Genomic DNA, 17,520 nt, shown 5'->3' on the forward strand with positions numbered 1-17,520 from the left:
TTTCATTTAAAATGTTTTTCTGGAATGCTTGTTGGTTTTAATGTGAGGCTATTTTTATTATATATCAAGTGTTTATATGAAATTATGTGCTTGTACTTAACTTTCCAGAAAATAGAGGCTGTCGGAAGGGTTTCAAGCCATGTTCTAATCGTCGCTGTGTGTCAAGTAGCAAAGTATGTGATGGTGCAAATGACTGTGGTGACAACTCTGATGAATTTGACTGTAAAGGTAAATGACAGTTATTTCCAAGGTGATTTCAGAATATTGCTCAATAAATACTCAGTATGTAAATAGAAGTAGGTAGAAATTGCATATAACTTTATTGGAATTACAGGTGCTGGGATTTGTTTTGTTAGAATTCAAAGCCAAGCAGGTACACCCCGGTATGTTTGAGAAAGCATATGTTGGGATTGATACGAAGACCAATTATGGTTTACACCTATAGTCCTCTAGAAGGAGAGTGGTTTTGGCTATGGAAAACTCAGAAAATACAATTACTGCTGCTTCTTTGAAGGAATAAATGAGAGGGTATATTTACCACAGATGGAAAGGTTGAAAGATGGGTGATTTCTTCTCTGCATCTGCTGCACTGTTTCTTCTTTGAAGTAGCTAGCATTCTACTTCTTTGCTTCTCAGATGCATGGCAATGTCTGTGTCCTTTGCAAAACTTACCAGAATTGTTCTCCTTTTTATATCAGAACTGTTTTTTCTTTTTATGTCTTAAAAGATGAATATTTATATCTGTGCATCAGTCAGTGAATAAATGCTAGCTAGCAGACAACACAAGTCCTTAGTTACAATTCAGAAAGATCGGAGGGGAAATTATTCCACAATGTATAGGTAAAACCTATGTAGCTGTACAAACTAGCATTTTTTTTTAAATCACTGCATGGTTTTTAATCATTTCATTTAATATGTGAGTAGAGAGAAAAGTGTACAGGCAAAAACCCCAAACCGGTGTTGCATGAAAGAAATCTGAAAGATTCATAGATAGTCCTGAAAGTGCTTCTTCCTTCCTCACATGGCGATTCTCTCAAATTGAGTTGAATTATCTAGAGAGAGAATTAAAAAATGAATTTAAAAACATAGAAACTTATGCTTTCAAGTTTATTACACCTTATATTTCTACTGATTTTTTAGCTGTGGAAGGTACAGTGTGTTCTGAATGCCTCATCCTAAAAGGTAGAAGGTTTAAACACATAATATACATCTGAAGAGTCTGTTTAGTACACAAATTTACATCTTTTATAACCATATGTTGTAGATTCAACGTGTGCCTCAACAGAATTCCATTGTGCAGACGGGATTTGCATTGGAAAATCAGCACAGTGCAACCAGATCATTGATTGTGCAGATGCTTCAGATGAAAAGAACTGTAGTAAGTTTGCATTTGTCTGTGCATCATCGTAGCATCTGTTCCATGATTATTCCTTGTTACATAGCAGTTAGTTCATAGTCATTACTAGTTGGATACCAGCAGCTCCATGGTCTGTGCAAACTCAAGCTAAACCTGAAAACCAAACAGTAAGGCTGTCAATCTCTATTAGGTATGCTGTAGTAATTTACTGTCTCTTTCCAGATAATACAAACTGTGCTTACTTCTATAAACTTGGAATAAAATCTTCAGGATTTATTAGCTGTAATTCAACTTCACTTTGTATACTGCCCGAATGGATATGTGATGGATCTAATGACTGTGGAGATTATACTGATGAACTAAAATGCCCAGGTAACTGTGAAAAAGAAAAAGGAAAAAAATAATTTACATTTTATAAAAATATATTCCTATATTTCTGGGGTTTTTTTTCTAATTGTGTTGCAAAATGTTTGTTAAATCAATACTATTTTATTTAACACAGAGATTAATATAATACTGACTGCAGTTTTTTTCACCAATCTTTATTTTGTGTTTCGTTAGATTATGCAAATTATTACAAATCACTCTATTTCTCTGAAGAAAACCATAATGTCTAGCTTTCTATTTCCTCCAGGTTAGGTCTGCCATTAATCATTTTTATTTAAGTAAAACATTAGTCATTAAAATGTCAAGTTCATCAAGCATCAGCACAATCACTCAGAAACTTTTATTAGCTGCTGCTTTAGTGGATGGTACTTCTTTTATTGCTTACTTTTTTAACTTTCTCTTTTATTTTGTTGAGGTACTCAGGATAGGCTGCCAGGGTAGAATCCAGGGTTATTGCTTTTGTGATTGTTCTGGTCTTCAGCCAGTACAAAGCAATCATGGTACACTTGAGTCCCAGTCCCAGGGCTGAGGTCATTTATGTTATATTTAATGTTAACCAATGAATTATTCATAGTATTAAATTATTACCTGATAAAGGATGGCATTTATGTGTGTGATCCTTTATTATTCAGAACCCTCATTTCAATCTGAGAATATTAAGTACAATATGTAAACAAACCTGTAAATAAAGAAGTGAAAATCTGTATTTGGAATGAGAATACTTCAGTGAACACAGGTTTATGGATACATATTTGTAGGATTAGGCCCGTCCTAGGAAATTCTCATGAAACTGCAGACAGTGCACTAGTAAAGAAACGGGGGACATCAAGCCTGTATGTCCTCTCCTGCACCTTGAGCTTTTATACAAAAAACCTATAAAATTCAAAATTAGTAGTATTTTTTGCTCGTAGAATTCCTGTTACTGTCATCTTCCAGAACCTCATTCATTCTTTTAATTTCTAGTCTGCATGTATTCCAGTTCATACCTGTTCTTATGCTGAGAAGGCCCTTGTAGTTCTTCAGTAATCAAATCCTTACTGTTTGCTTACAATGGCAAATCAGCCAAGGCATTTCAGAATTCCTGCTTTTAAGATAGATGGCTATCTGTCTGTGTCATCTTAGTCATGTCAGCCTGCATCTCTCTTGAATATACGAGACCACTACGCAGTATAGCAGATGAAGTCTTACTTTTGCCTTGTATCAGTGCAAATACATTTTAATTTTTTTGTTTATGTTTGTTTTCATAATTGACTCATGCTGAATTGTAGTTGTCTTCCTGTGACTGATACCTCTCTCCTTCTTCTAAGGATTATTATTTAGTAAAAAGAAATATTTACTTATTAATAAATTAATTTGTAAAAATAAAAGTTTTCATTTTATGTTGCTAAATACCATCCAATTTTTTGCCTAGTAATTAACATCATCTGATTATTCCCATTTCGTATTCTGTTTTTCTGTATGATAGTCCCATTGGGTCACTAGAAGCTTCTGTTAGAATTCTCGTATATTTTGTGCCAACTTTATCGATAAAGATATTACCAGGATCCAGAAGGACCCTAGAACTTCAGCACTAATGTCAATCAACCTGACATTAAGAACTTTAATCCTTCCTATAAACCAGACGCATATTAAATCTATAGTTTCCATTCTAATCTCCATATTATCCAAATATCTATTAATTATTTAGCATTTGCTGTATATAATGCTTCACTGAGCTCAAAATAGCTTAGATTCACTGTATTTCCTTTGTCTACAGGGTTTGGGTTTTTTCCATAGCAAAGATTTTGAGGGCAGTGTGCTCTAGCTTCAGTAAACTAATGTTGCATAAGTAAACTAATGTTGCATTTTATTCCATCATCCATTTATTTGTATTACTTTATTCTGTCTTTCAAATGTGTGCCAAAAAGTTCCATCACTTTAATGTGTGACTAATTGCCTGGATCATTCCTCCCTTTACTTGGAAGCAATACCATTTCAATTCACCTACATGTGATTTCCTTTGCCATTTCATTCAAAACTGACCAACTTTGGCACATTAAGTTCTTGAGTGTTGTTTCTATTATGGATATGATAATTATCATTAACAATCTTTGTTCAGTGTCGTTGTTCTTACAGAAAATTAAGGCAAAATATTCATTTAGGGGTGGCTATGCTTACACAATCTTTAATATCTACCCAGTCATCATAGACATCCCACTTCTTTCTTTGTTCTTTTTTTCTATTCATACAGCTGTAAAAGCCATAAATATGATAACTTTAACTTTCTTTTTGAGAGAGAGAGGGGGGGAAAAGCAAAACCAGTGTGAATAGCCCCAGTACATTTAAGGAGTAATAGAAACCTTAGCAGAGAGCTTCAATGATCTCCAATGCTTGGAACTAGTGTATAGTTTTCTCAGGCAATGACCTTGCTTGAGATTTTGAAAATAATCAGTGCCACTCAGTAGACTAATATTTGTGCTTACGTCATGAAACTAAAGATACGGTATGTTTTCTTTCCTCGCATCTGTTTTCTAAGCATTCATAGAAGTAAAATCTTAAATGACTTTCATGGTCTACAAGGAAAAAAGGCAAGGAAGAAGAACTTTTTTATTTGTGACAAAGTCTAAATCTCTGGCTCCAACATTAGTAGTATAACTCCAGTTAGTGCATGCAGTAGATTTCTAGCTTATCCCAGTGAATGTGACAAAAATACTGCCACGATTAGGTAGTCTTGTAGATGCTGATAGACAGAGGAGAAGGGCAATTTTGTCAGCTGGTGTAAAACAACAACCAGTGTTGATCTACCTGAGCTCAAAACCTGTAAACTGAACTACTTTTCGCTGTAGGTCCTTTTAATTTAGTTTGAAGCTGTGATCTGATTCTTCTCTAAATAAATGAAGTATTTCAGCTCCCTAAACTACTATTTAGTACTACTATCAGTATTTTCTAATTTGTATGAACACAATTAAACAATATAAATAGCATTTTTTTTTATTTTTAGACAGAAGCACTTTGTTGTCCATTACTATTCAGAAATTTGGCAGAAATGTATTAGGCTCCTATCATACAGTAGAGACCATTTTACATTACATTCTTTATTTTATCACAGTTCAAAACAAACCCACATGTGAAGAAAATTATTTTGGTTGTCCTAGTGGAAGATGTATTCTGACCACCTGGCTTTGTGATGGGCAGAAAGACTGTGAGGATGGAGTAGATGAATTGCACTGTGGTGAGCATTTTCTCTTATTTCTATTTCTGTAATCACTAATGCACTTTGAAAACAGAAAGAAGTGTGCATTTATGTCTCAGAGATTGAATCTAGAGCTATATAGAAAGGTCTTTAGTACTACATTTTCAGACAATTTTAAATTCTATCTCATTCCAGAATGAAAGCCCTATCAGATTTTTTTTTTTCCCCAAAGATAGTTTCGTATACAGATTTTTCTATTGCTTTAATATATATCAATTTTACTAATTCTTCCTAATTCCTCATTGGGACAGGAAGTAACCAAAATAGACCTTTATGACATAAAAACAGACATTTAGACATTTCTTTCCATCAGAGGCCATACAGGTATCATTATTTAAATTAGCAACAAAAGCGATGTGAATAAAATACAGCATAAACTGTGAACCAGTTTAAGGGTCCATTCTGTCTGAGATCTTTTCAGATTCTTCACCTCTACCTAACTGAGGAGCAATGCAGGTTGGTTTTGCTCTTAATGAGAGCTGGTCTTTTTACTTAAATTTGTATGGATTAACTGAATGTATTGTTTCTATAATTACATTGTAGCAGAACAGCAAAAGCAGCATCAAGTTTTCCTATTCCTCATTTAATTAAAACCTGAAATTTGTAAATTTGTTAGGTTTTGTTTGTTGTTTTTTTTTCTCTTTATCACTCAACAGGACTAAAAGTTATATGTTACTCTGTTACTCTCTTGGTGACCCAGTTTCCATAAGCATACTTCCATGTTTGGTTTGTAGTTTAAATTGTATATATACATCTTATAAATTCAGAATTAGGATCTGCTGTGTACTCTGAAAATTGGAAGGTTTTATGTTGACCACATTCATCAAGCATGATTCATCATCAGTGATTATATTTCTAGGTTTTATTACAGATACGTACTCACATGCAACATAAACCGATTTTTGTGGGAGAGAGGGAAGGCAGTTTAGGACATTCTTTATTCCCCACTTACTGCTTTTACCCATTTTGAGGTAGTGTTACAGCACTCTACTTTTAAAATCAGTATTGTATTACTAAAATTATTTGTGTTCTTAATAGCAAAATTTGTTGTCATCAGTTAAAACAAAATAAATTTTATTCTTAAAGAAAGAAGTCTGGGAAAAGCAGATGATTTCAAGTTTTCAGGAAAGGTCGTAATAGTAGCACTTATTTAGAACAATTGTGTAGACTGATTTAGAACTGCAGAAGCGTGCCATTATTTTCAATGTATACAGAAGTGTAAATGGGACAACAGAATGCAAATACACAGCAGTTTCTCTTGTGAGAGAAAAGAACATTAAATCTTTTAAAAATGCAATTAATTACTGCAATACCGAGAAGAAGGCTGTGTTGGAAAATTTGGACTGTGCCGTCTCTGCCCTCGTACCAAAATAAAGCAATTCACTACAGTTATAACATCCATGTGAAGTACAGAAACCAGATATATGTTTTTAAAGTGTTTGTCCTCATCCCACTAGCAAAATGTTTAAAAATATTAGAACGTAGCATGCATTTATTTATTTTGCTAAATGTATTGGTGAATGCAAACGCTTGGTATTCAGGATGTTACCAGTTTGTCTAAGATTAGGATTATACTGTATTTGAGTGTCATAATAGACTAAAATTGGGAGGACAGAAGGCAGCAGTGTGGAGATTCCTGAAGTATTCTGTAAAACGCAGGGAACACAGTGCTGTTGTGAACCTAACAGATGCAGTGGCTGCTGTCATTCCTAGATTCGTCTTGTTCATGGAATCAATTTGCTTGCTCTGCAAACAAATGCATCTCTAAGCAATGGACTTGTGATGGTGAGGATGACTGTGGAGATGGTTTAGATGAGAGTGATGCTATTTGTGGTAAGTAGAAAATTTTAGTTCCATATTGTGTCAGATCATACATACCAAAAGAGACCAAGTGATCCACGGATGTGGTGGAAAGGGAACAAGTACAGCCTTTCCAAAGAGCATATGCTTTAAGGATAGGATATTAGAAAAATAAACCAAACTTTTCTCCGGTTCCCGTCCTTGAGGTAAAACCCCTGTATCGCTATTTGAGTTTTCCATTTCAGTGATAGGTGCCTGAAGACTCTAAAGTTGTTTTATTTTCCCCAGCTCTTTCTCCTATTCCCTTTAAATTTTTATATATACAGTCATAAGCATTATTGCATAATATTCTTCTCAAATTCCCAAACCCTTCAAATTGCATAAGGAATTGAAAATTTTGCTTTCAGTCTGGGGCTTAGTTGACTGGAAACGTGTTAGTGAATTCTTTTCAAATGAAGATCACATTGTGTCAAGTCATACTGTCACTATTTCATGATATTTTATACATTGGTTCCAACCTTATCTATGCTGTATTTTAAGATTTTCGTTTTAATATTTCAACTTCTAACTCTTAAATATTTGTTCATTTTCAAATATCATCTTAAAGTTCACTCAACAAAGAATATTTTATTTCATGGGTTGTACCACAGCAAAAATATTGTTAATAACTTTACTGGAAGTGTTAAGTAGACAGAGAAAAAAAATCTCTTCAGCTTATTCTCAGAGTTGTGGTATGTTAAGGTACTTTCTTAATCAAACACAGAAGTAGAAATACCAGCAAATTGAAAGGATGAAGGTAGAAATTATACTGTTCTAGTACGGCAAAATATGAATGAATTACAGCACTAACTTCAAGTTGACATCCGTCTACAATACATCTTTTCATGGTATGCAGGTCATGCTGAGGACTGGGGAGTTGGAGGCAATGTCTGTTTGAAAGGGAAGATTTCTCTCTGCCTGTCTCCCCTAGGAAAAGGAGAAGGCGTGAAATGAGAAGACAACCACCTCTTCTGGGACTACATAGAGCAATGTGAAACCCTAAGAAACATCAAGGCCTGAAGCTTAATAGGAAACTTAGAGCAAAAAATAGAAAAAGGGAGAGGAAAACAAAGGCCAGCAAATGGCCTTTCACTACAAGATATGTTTGGGGTTTTTTTCCCCTTATTAGAAGAAAGCCCACCTATAAAATTGTAGGCCAGCTTTTGAAAAGGGAGAAAGCCACACCAGTTATGAAGAAGGGGGAGTTAAGATGGTATTTCTCCTTAGGAACAGGAGGCAGATCTGAATTGTATGGAGAAAAGAGAGATCAGGATGACTTCAGATTTTTCAGTCTTACAAAATCAATATTTATTTAGCATGCAGTTTAACTTCTGAAGTATTAAAAAATGGCAAATGAGTATAAATAAACAAAAGTTGTCTTTCTCTTGCATATATGGTACAAAAAATCAAATTTATGAATTTGTTTTACTATTTTATTAATTTCTAATTAAAATTAGCAGAAAATACAGTCTCCTTTTTAGTGAAGAATATTTAACTTAATCTACGAGAGAATAAATTGTGATGAATTGTGTAAAAGAGTAAAATAAATCCTAGGATGTAATATTCTTACCTGGAGAAAAGCCTGTGTAAAAAAAAACAAATTAAAAAAAAATTAATCAAACAATATATTGCGTTACTTGCATTAGAACTGTCAGACATTTTCTTTCTCCCACTACTGTTGTACTTGGTGCACATTGTTCTTTTCCACCTGGGGCTGACTCATGCGAGTTTTGAATCCCGTCAGCCTCCTGGCACAGCGTATAGTGATGTGAGGATTACACAGTTCACAAGATGAGTTCCTTTGTTCGGTCAGTCCAAACATGCAGTCAAACATAAAGACCCAAATTGGTTTGAAAAGCTGTTCTGTGGGATAGTTTTCATGAAGTAAGGTAAATTAAATTTCCTTGCAGAAAATTAAAAGACTGAATAAATGGAAATACTGGAAGAAATAGTAGATTGTCAAAATTTTACTGTAAAACACGGTTTTAGCCAGTATGTTGATCTTACTGCAGAGAACAAAATCTTTCAGTCCTTACCCATTACCTTAAAAAAATCAGCGAGAACATATTCAGCACTCACACGTAGTGTTTTTTCAGGTTCAGTGACCTGTGCAGCAGACACGTTCAGTTGCTTAGGCTCCCACGCCTGTGTTCCCCAGCACTGGCTTTGTGACGGTGAAAGAGACTGTCCTAATGGAAGTGATGAACTGTCGACAGCAGGCTGTGGTATGTTTGCATGTTAAAAACGTATAGTCTTTCTTTTCTTGGTACTTTTGCCTTTACAATATCCAGATGCTGTTTGTGTCTGTAGTGTCATACCCTTATAGTAAAGATTGATGGGCCACACGTGAGCATACATAGCAGGATCCTTCAATGTTTTAATCAGCCTACTCTCTCCAGGTTTTGTTAATATATACTGAGGCACACCAGCTGAAGATCAGTATGTGTGTCACATCAGAGACATTATACAGCATGTTTACTAATGAAAATGAGCACATTATTGATTATACCGTTTTATTGCTCTTCCTGAAGAAAATGCTGCTGCATGTCAGGGATGTTGTCCATTAAAAAGGAAGATACAGTTCTGTCTCCGTTTTACACCGGCTAATTGTTCAGATCTTGACATCTCTGGCCGTACTAACTATAACTTCCAGTCTTCTGAGATACATTTCTATTAAAAGTGTCAGGAGTTCAGCAGTAGTTTCATTAGGGGATTTCTTTATTAATGTGTATAAAAATGGCATAGGTTAAAAATATTTAAATACGTTCTCTCCACTGAATGCATATTCCATCACTTACCATTTCTAGGCTGAGGTATATTTTTTAGTATTTATGGATTTTAAAGAGCTTTTGTTCAGGAGCAGAGTAACATAGGAAGGACATCTGTACTTCCCGAATGTTCTTTTCCTCAGAGGCAGACCTTAGGTTAGTTGTAGACAGCATCAACTTCTGAAAACTTTCTGTCTTGGATTACATGAGATTTTAGCTCTCCTTACTTCTTTAGCTGTCTTTGTGGTGATGAGTATTTTTTTCTGCTATTGAATTGTGTGGTGCTCTTTGTAAGACTCCAAAGTTACTGTTATTTCCATTGAATCCACTCAGACTAACTACTTCTCATTTCATCTTTCTGTAAGAAAATGGCTGTATATCTTACTGTTCTCAATTTCATTTATTTTTATGTACTGTATTTTCCTTAGCTCCTAATAACACTTGTGACGAGAATGCTTTCATGTGCCATAACAAAGTCTGCATTCCCAAACAGTTTGTATGTGACCATGATGATGACTGTGGAGATGGATCAGATGAATCTCTGGAATGTGGCAAGTATAACAAAAGTAGAGTAAACAGAAAAATTTCAGACTGCTAACTGTAAGGCTTTCTGCAAGGTCTGTTACTTTAAGTCACTATTGAAAAAGAAAGCTCTTCGCTTTTTGAAATTGTTTTAAGTTAACTTCTAAATTATGCATTACTGAATGCAACTTGGTATTAACTTGGAGCTGGAGCTACAGTGACAAATTATTTGCTATAGTTGTGACTTACAGTTGATGGCTAATAACATTCAACAAAATTTAAAAGTGTACAGTCTATAATTTCTTGTTCATTATTGTCATGGTTTAACCCCGGCCAGTAGCTGAGCACCACACAGCTGCTCGCTCACTCCACCCTGGCAGGATGGGAGAGAGAATCGGAAGGGTAAAAGTGAGAAAACTCGTGGTTGAGATAAAGACAGTTTAACAGGTAAAGCAAAAGCTGTGCGCAGAAGCAAAGCGAAACAAGGAATTCATTCACTGCTTCCCATGGGCAGACAGGTGTTCAGCCATCTCCAGGAAAGCAGGGCTCCATCACACATAGCGGTTTCTTGGGAAGACAAACGCCATCACTCTGAATGTCCCCCCCTTCCTTCCTTCTTCCCCCAGCTTGATAGGCTGAGCATGATGCCATACGGTATGGAATATCCCTTTGGGCAGTCGGGGCCAGCTGTCCCATCTGTGTCCCCTCCCAGCTCCTTGTGCACCCCCAGCTACTCGCTGGTGGGGTGGTGTGAGGAGGAGAAAAGGCCTTGGCTCTGTGTAAGCGCTGCTCAGCAATAACAAAAACACCTCTGTGTTATCAACACTGTTTTCAGCACAAATCCAAAACATAGTCTCATACTGGCTGCTATGAAGAAAATTAACTCTATCCCAGCCAAAACCAGCACAATTTTTTTATATATATATATATCTCTATCTTTTTTTGGTTTTGTCTCTATGCACTTTTTTCTATCAAATAACAAAATATCTCTGTCATGATTATCGCTGAGGTGAAATGATATCAACTAAAGCCATATGTGAATGTTTAATTTTCACCATTCAGATGTATTTAGGGTTTCTTGTATTATGTGAATGTCTGTACAGTATGTCTAGGCCGTTCTCAGAAACATTCATCTATATAAATAATATTTATGGAAAATACAGAACAGATATTCTTTCCAAAAAGACAAGTTATTGATTATCATGCCTGCAGTTAAAACCTATGTGGCTTATTTACTCTTTTAATGTGCTGAAAAGATGAGAACCAGAGCAAAAGGTAGCTAGCTATGTATTTTAGGCATTTCTATTGTACACACCACCTGAAGAGTGTATGTGCATAAATGATGCAAGTAGACATTCAAAGATTGTAAGAAAAACCATGTTTGGTATTTGCATTTAGTAAATTTTTTCATGTAAAGTTTGAGTTGAACATGTAATGGAACATTGTGGAAAAATAATATAATGTGAGAAATCGGAATTTGTTTGTTTGTTGGTCACATAAAGAACAGATTTCATCAACATCACTTAGAACTATATATGACATGTAAGAAACCTGCTCTGTGATGAGCTGGGCATTCACCAAATTGTCCTTTCTCTCTCTGTGCTCACTAGAAGTAGGCTGGTACTTAAGAGGCAACAGCCATTCCTACCGCATCCACATTAAATTGGTCAGGGCAGGAGAGCACCTTTGCAGCGAATCTTCCACTCACCCCCAGTGCTGTGGTTTGGCTCACATGGAGCAGTGTCGAAGCAAGTGAACTGATAGGAAAAATACAAAAAAAACCCCTCTGAAGCTGAGCCACCTAATATAACTTCAACCAGTAGTGGGCATGAAGTCCACAAGAGCAGAAGAGAGCTGGTGTGACGTAGAATCCTGAAATGCATCTAGTGGGGATATTGGGTTCCCATTGCTGGCTGTTTCGTTCTACTGCTCCTGCTTTTCTGTGCCACATCGCTTGCCAGTGCAGACTTCTAGATCCTTGAAGAAAGAAGGGAACAAACACACCTTTCCTAGCAAACTCAATTTGCCTTTCACTTAAGAAAACTACGTGGTGTTTTGAAAGGAGCAGTTTGCAACAAGCTGTTGTAGGGAAAAACTGCTTAATTCATGTAGTTTAAACCAAAGCGGGATCAGAGCAGGTTATTGATTTATTAATGACAGATAACTAATTGGAAATCAGTGAACTATACATTCAATAGCAGTGATGCAATGGGTAAATCACACCTGCAAAATGTTGATATATCTTTTTTTTAAAACATTTTTAAACAACATTTTATAACTAGCCCCAAAAACTTCTGAACACAGAGACAGAAAGCAGAGTTACGTGCACCTTCTGCCCCAGGCTAGGACCCGGGGTTAGAAGCTCACATGCCCACAAATCCAGAGGGCTGTATCTCTCCGTGAGGTCAGGTAGGCAATTCCACTTGGTGTACCCATCCTGCCAGGTTCAGAGCACACGCTGTTATACTCACATTGCTATCTTAACAGCTGTTGTCCAGGTTATCCAGGGCATTTTGCCCAAAGGCCATGAGGGTGGACCCACACGATAATGAAAACTGTAAACTATTTCCTCTGTTAGTAATAGTTTGTGTGTGCTGGAACCCTTTCTAGAAAGTGACTCGTTATGAGTTTGTTCCTCTATTTAGCACTATGCGATCAAGTTAAATGGAGAGTAGGAGAACTTTCTGATCAGATTTTACTTGGAAGCAGTCTTCAATTCCTAAATAAGTATTTAGAACAGTCACAAACTTCGGAAATAGGTGCATTTTTTTTTCTACATGCTTATAATTTCTTGCTGGTGTATTTAATTTGTTTTCTCTAGCACCATATACATGCATGGTCCCTTAAAATACTGTCAAATAAATAGTGATGGTTTGTCAGACTTTTGATAAGAGGCAGAATGAGGAAACAGCCACAGATTTTATACACGTAGAATAAAGAAAGTTATGGTTTTCTTTCCTGAACAGGAACTTAAGTTTCTTAGTAGTTGGTTTAGTGTAATGAATCTTACAAGTAAATATCTTACAAATAGAAGGTGATTTTTCCCTCTGGGAATTTTTCAACTTTCATGTTTCAAAATTGAATAGAAAAATACTAAATTTGTTTTGACTTTTCTAAATTTTTCTACTGCTTTGTTGGTTTTGAACTCTAGGTTAAACAGGCATGTTCTAAGAACCAAATGCCTGTCTGTGGTTTCTTTACTTCATTATATATTATAATTTTCTGTTATAAATTCACTTTAACTTTGAAAATGTATATATTTTATATATACTGATTTTGTGGCCATCTTAGAAAATGCATGTTCAGTGTGGTTAAAATGATTAGTGTTCTGCATGTTTTAAAGTGAAAGCATATAGTAGAAAGCATATGGCAAAAATATTTGCTGGTATAGTAATTTCTAAAATGTCTGTTAGAAAGCGATATCCTAATAATATCAAAAAGTCAAATTACATCTGAAAGAAAATGTATTTGCGATTGAGAGAGGCATAAATATGTTTTACGTGTGTGGGAATCGTTTCATGACTAGAGTGCTGCATAAGAGGCATTTGATTTCCGTTTTTGTTGGTAGACACTCGTGTATAAGCATATAACGCTTTGTATCTCTATATAGAACAAAGGATACTTTTACTTACATTGCCTTGTCTATGCCAAATTTTATGTCGAAAGTAGGAAGCAAATTATGAAGTTGATGATTGCTCTGTTTCTAGGGTATCGTCACTGTCGTCCTGGAGAGTTCACTTGTGCTGATGGAAGATGCCTGTTAAATTCCCAGTGGCAATGTGATGGTGATTTTGACTGCCCAGACCATTCTGATGAAGCACCTATAAACATAAAATGCAAAAGTTCAGGTTCGTATTTAATTTTTTGAATAACATATTTGACCTTTCTTTTTGGAAAGCAGTGGTTTAGGATTGTAGATAAGCAAATGTAAAACCTCATAGCTTAAATCTCCTGTGCTTTCATGGTGATGATATTCCTTATGTCTTGCAAGGAGAGTGTGTTGTCGGTCCTTAGCATCTGAAACCTCAGCCCACAAAGTTTAACCCACCAGTTCCAATGGCATTAATCACATACATTCTGTTAGTACTAAAATAAGATGATATTAACATAATTATTGTCAAAGTTTATAGCTTGCCTTGAAAATATTTAATATATTTAGTACACTTATCACACAGAAGTAGATCATACAAAAGGGGATGTGAGATTGTTCTTCCTATATTAAACACTGGTCTATTTTTATTAGAAAATTGCTGACCAAATGTGATTGGTTTTATTGATATTTTGTACTAACATAAGTTTGCTGAGGTCTGATTGTTTTTTGAGTGGAAGATGAATCCTGGTGTGCCTATCATATCATCCACAGAGGAGAGAAGCCATGTTTTTTAAGTTTTGAAACCTATAGAACTCTATTTTGTGCAGAGATAATGTAGAGGATTCTCAATTAAATGAAAATAAATGTGTAGGAGGGAATAATAAGTTAAACTATTCACACATTTTTGAGGAGAGGAATAAACCTTTGTAGACATTAAAATGTGAAAGGTATAATATTATCAATAAGAAATGAATATTCAGTTTTTACCAATTGTTTCAACTCACGTGCACACATTGCAGCTGGTCCATGAGAAAATTCATTCCAAATACTAATAGACTACACAAAGTTGTGTTTTCTTTTTTTGTTTTCCAGAGCAGTCATGTAACAGCTCTTTTTTTATGTGCAAAAATGCCAAGTGTATTCCTCAAAGTCATGTGTGTGATAACAAAGAAGATTGTAGTGATGGATCTGATGAGAAGAGCTGCCACATTAATGAATGCCTCAGTAAGAAAGTTAGTGGCTGTTCTCAAGATTGTCAGGATCTGCCTGTTGGATACAAGGTGAATAATTACAAAATGTTGTGTAATATAATGGAAATTCTTAATTCTTAACTGTTTCTCAACTATTGGGTGATTATAATAAAACTCCAGTGTGTTGCACTTCCTTGTAATGAAGTAGCTTATCTACCATAGTAAGATCATTCAAATTTTTATTTCCAGTAAGCTAGCAATTGCCAATTGTGTAAAAAAACGTGGTAGAATACATACTTTAAACCCATGGAAAAGAACATACAATGCTTTAAATACTTGTTTAAGTAAACAAATCATACTAATGTATACAGAGCACTGAAAATCAATGTGAAAAGGAAAACAAATAGGAGTGAATAGCAGGAATAGGAGTTTTTTCCAATTTTTTTTTTCTAAGTCAAAGACACAGAAATATTTAAACACAGTATAATTGCCTTAGCTGCAAAATAAAACTGTCAGTTGTCTGCATTTGGTGGTGTTTTCGGAATCACCTGAATCTGCTCTTTGGCCTCGAGAGGTAGGGGGGGAATACTTCTTGGGTATTGTGTAAACCCTAGCCACTGGCTGCACTAACCCATACGTAGAAGCTGAGAATAAAAGAGAGTTGGGGGGTTTTTTTAGGGTTTTAACTCTGAAGGAACCCTAACTGCACCCTCAAACTTTTCATCTTTTTAATAGAATATTGGCCCACTGAGAACTAAATAAAATCTGTCCAACATGGCTTAGCTTTAAAGGTATTCAAACCTCTGAAACCCTGTCCTAGTCAGGAGGCCATAGACTAGAGAGTGCTGGAGACTATGTTGGGTACAGCAAAAACCTTGTTGAAGTAGCATCATTGTGGTGAAAGCATGTCATGGGGCTCTGCAGAGAACGATACGGAGAATACAGGAGGGAACATGACACACCGTTTTCCATTGATGAAACTGTGCCCCTGTTTGAAAACGCCTCTACCCAGTTGTATTTTCCATCTCTCACATTGCGTGTGATAAGTTTGCTATAGTGATCATCAGACTCGAATAAAAATCAGCTTCAAGAGTTGTCATTCACATTACTGTATCTGTTATACAGAATGCTAGATGTTAGCAATGCTTCAAGAAAAATTATTAAAAACTGCATATTTTTACCAAAAAGCACATGTGTACTTGGAAATAACTCCAAAGGGCCCATCCATCATTATTATCAGGAAAGAATCCTTTCCGTATTTTTGAGAAGATGTGTTTTACTTTTTCTTCAGTTAAAGAATAATTACTCATTCTCAGGGTTATTTGGGAGGGAATGGTACTTAGGATCACACCAACAATAGTTGAAAAGAAATGTACGTATGTCTGCCTGTAAACAGTATAAATAGCAATGTAATTAAGATGTTACTTGAAAAACTGAGACTGCGTGAAAAAGTTCATGATGCTAACATATTCAGAAGAAAGTACGTAAGATAACAAACAGAATCAATGAGTAATTCAAAATGAATGTATTTGTTTTTCTTTCCCAGTGCAAATGCTGGCCTGGATTCCTTCTGAAAGATGATGGCAAAACTTGTATAGATATTGATGAATGTTCATCTGGATTTCCCTGTAGCCAGCAATGCATCAATACATATGGAACCTACAAATGCTTGTGTGCAGATGGGTATGAAATACAGCCTGATAACCTAAATGGCTGCAAATCCCTTTCAGGTAATGCTTTTTTTTTTTTTTTTTTTTTTTTTTTTTAAATCCAGAGCTGTATCTGAAATAATTTGTGAAATACCTTAGCCCCAAGGTCTGTGTTACCCTTTTATGCAAGATAAACAATTACTTTGAAGCACACTACTTCTTCAGTAAACAATAGGAATGTGATTCAATGTCTGAATGTAATAAGTTCTATTTTTCATATGTATTGTGCTCAAATCATTTGTAGTGAATAGTTACAGGGGGATTACAAAAGTTTGAATCAGAAAAGGTATTAGGCAAGTTAAAATACATCACCTAATTCTACTTCTGAGTCATGTGATAATTGTATGTTTATGATAAGTGTTTAAAAGACTTTTGCTGTTTTATTTCATCGACTTGAGAATATTAGGATGTACTTCAAACTTCCTGGTATGAAAAGGAGGAACAGGAAAAAATAATAGAAATTGCAAAATCTATTATTCCTATAGCATATGAAATCCTCCAGTCTTATACATAATCCACAGTGGAGTTGAAGATACATAAGAACATTGGTTATTTCCTCGTTCCTCTGTCTATGCCACTGATGTTATTTTTATGTGCTTCAGTGAGTGGGATTCACTAGATCAGTGAAAGGAAGAGCAAAAAGTCAACAGGAACGAAACAAAACACACATTACTGTGTTCTGCTGGATTTCCTTCGTAGTGCAGGCAATCTTTGGTTCGAGCAGACTCCTCCTTGTTCCAGTCTTGCACAAAGTTGTTTGTTTGTGTTTTGTTTTTAAATATCAAAAACCTTCTGTTTTCTTTCTAAACGATAAGATGACTGGAACCTCTGTCTGCCTCATATTCCTGGCTCAGGTGCTGCCCTGAGTAATCAGAGGAAACACGGGAGAGGGCAGAAACACAGGATCTGGTTTTTTGCTTTCCT

The 17,520-nt window shown here is 35.5% G+C and overlaps 1 protein-coding gene across 7 annotated transcripts in view; it reads left to right on the plus strand.

Annotated features, from left to right (window-relative positions):
- The window catches only part of LRP1B (LDL receptor related protein 1B), a 738,176-nt gene that overhangs the window by 600,296 nt on the left and 120,360 nt on the right, over positions 1-17,520 (plus strand). For all 7 annotated transcript variants that reach the window (XR_008577717.1, XM_054830556.1, XM_054830557.1 and 4 more), the window contains 10 exons: positions 109-228; positions 1,265-1,378; positions 1,580-1,729; positions 4,833-4,955; positions 6,690-6,809; positions 8,912-9,040; positions 10,012-10,134; positions 13,813-13,953; positions 14,790-14,977; positions 16,434-16,617. Coding sequence is in view for 6 of the 7 variants with exons in the window: in XM_054830556.1 (XP_054686531.1) it covers positions 109-228; positions 1,265-1,378; positions 1,580-1,729; positions 4,833-4,955; positions 6,690-6,809; positions 8,912-9,040; positions 10,012-10,134; positions 13,813-13,953; positions 14,790-14,977; positions 16,434-16,617 (1,392 nt within the window). In the remaining variant the exon portion in view is untranslated. The remainder of the gene's footprint in view (positions 1-108; positions 229-1,264; positions 1,379-1,579; positions 1,730-4,832; positions 4,956-6,689; positions 6,810-8,911; positions 9,041-10,011; positions 10,135-13,812; positions 13,954-14,789; positions 14,978-16,433; positions 16,618-17,520) is intronic.

Source organism: Grus americana, chromosome 6 (genome assembly GCF_028858705.1).
Source record: "Grus americana isolate bGruAme1 chromosome 6, bGruAme1.mat, whole genome shotgun sequence".
In the NCBI taxonomy this organism is placed as follows: domain Eukaryota; kingdom Metazoa; phylum Chordata; class Aves; order Gruiformes; family Gruidae; genus Grus; species Grus americana.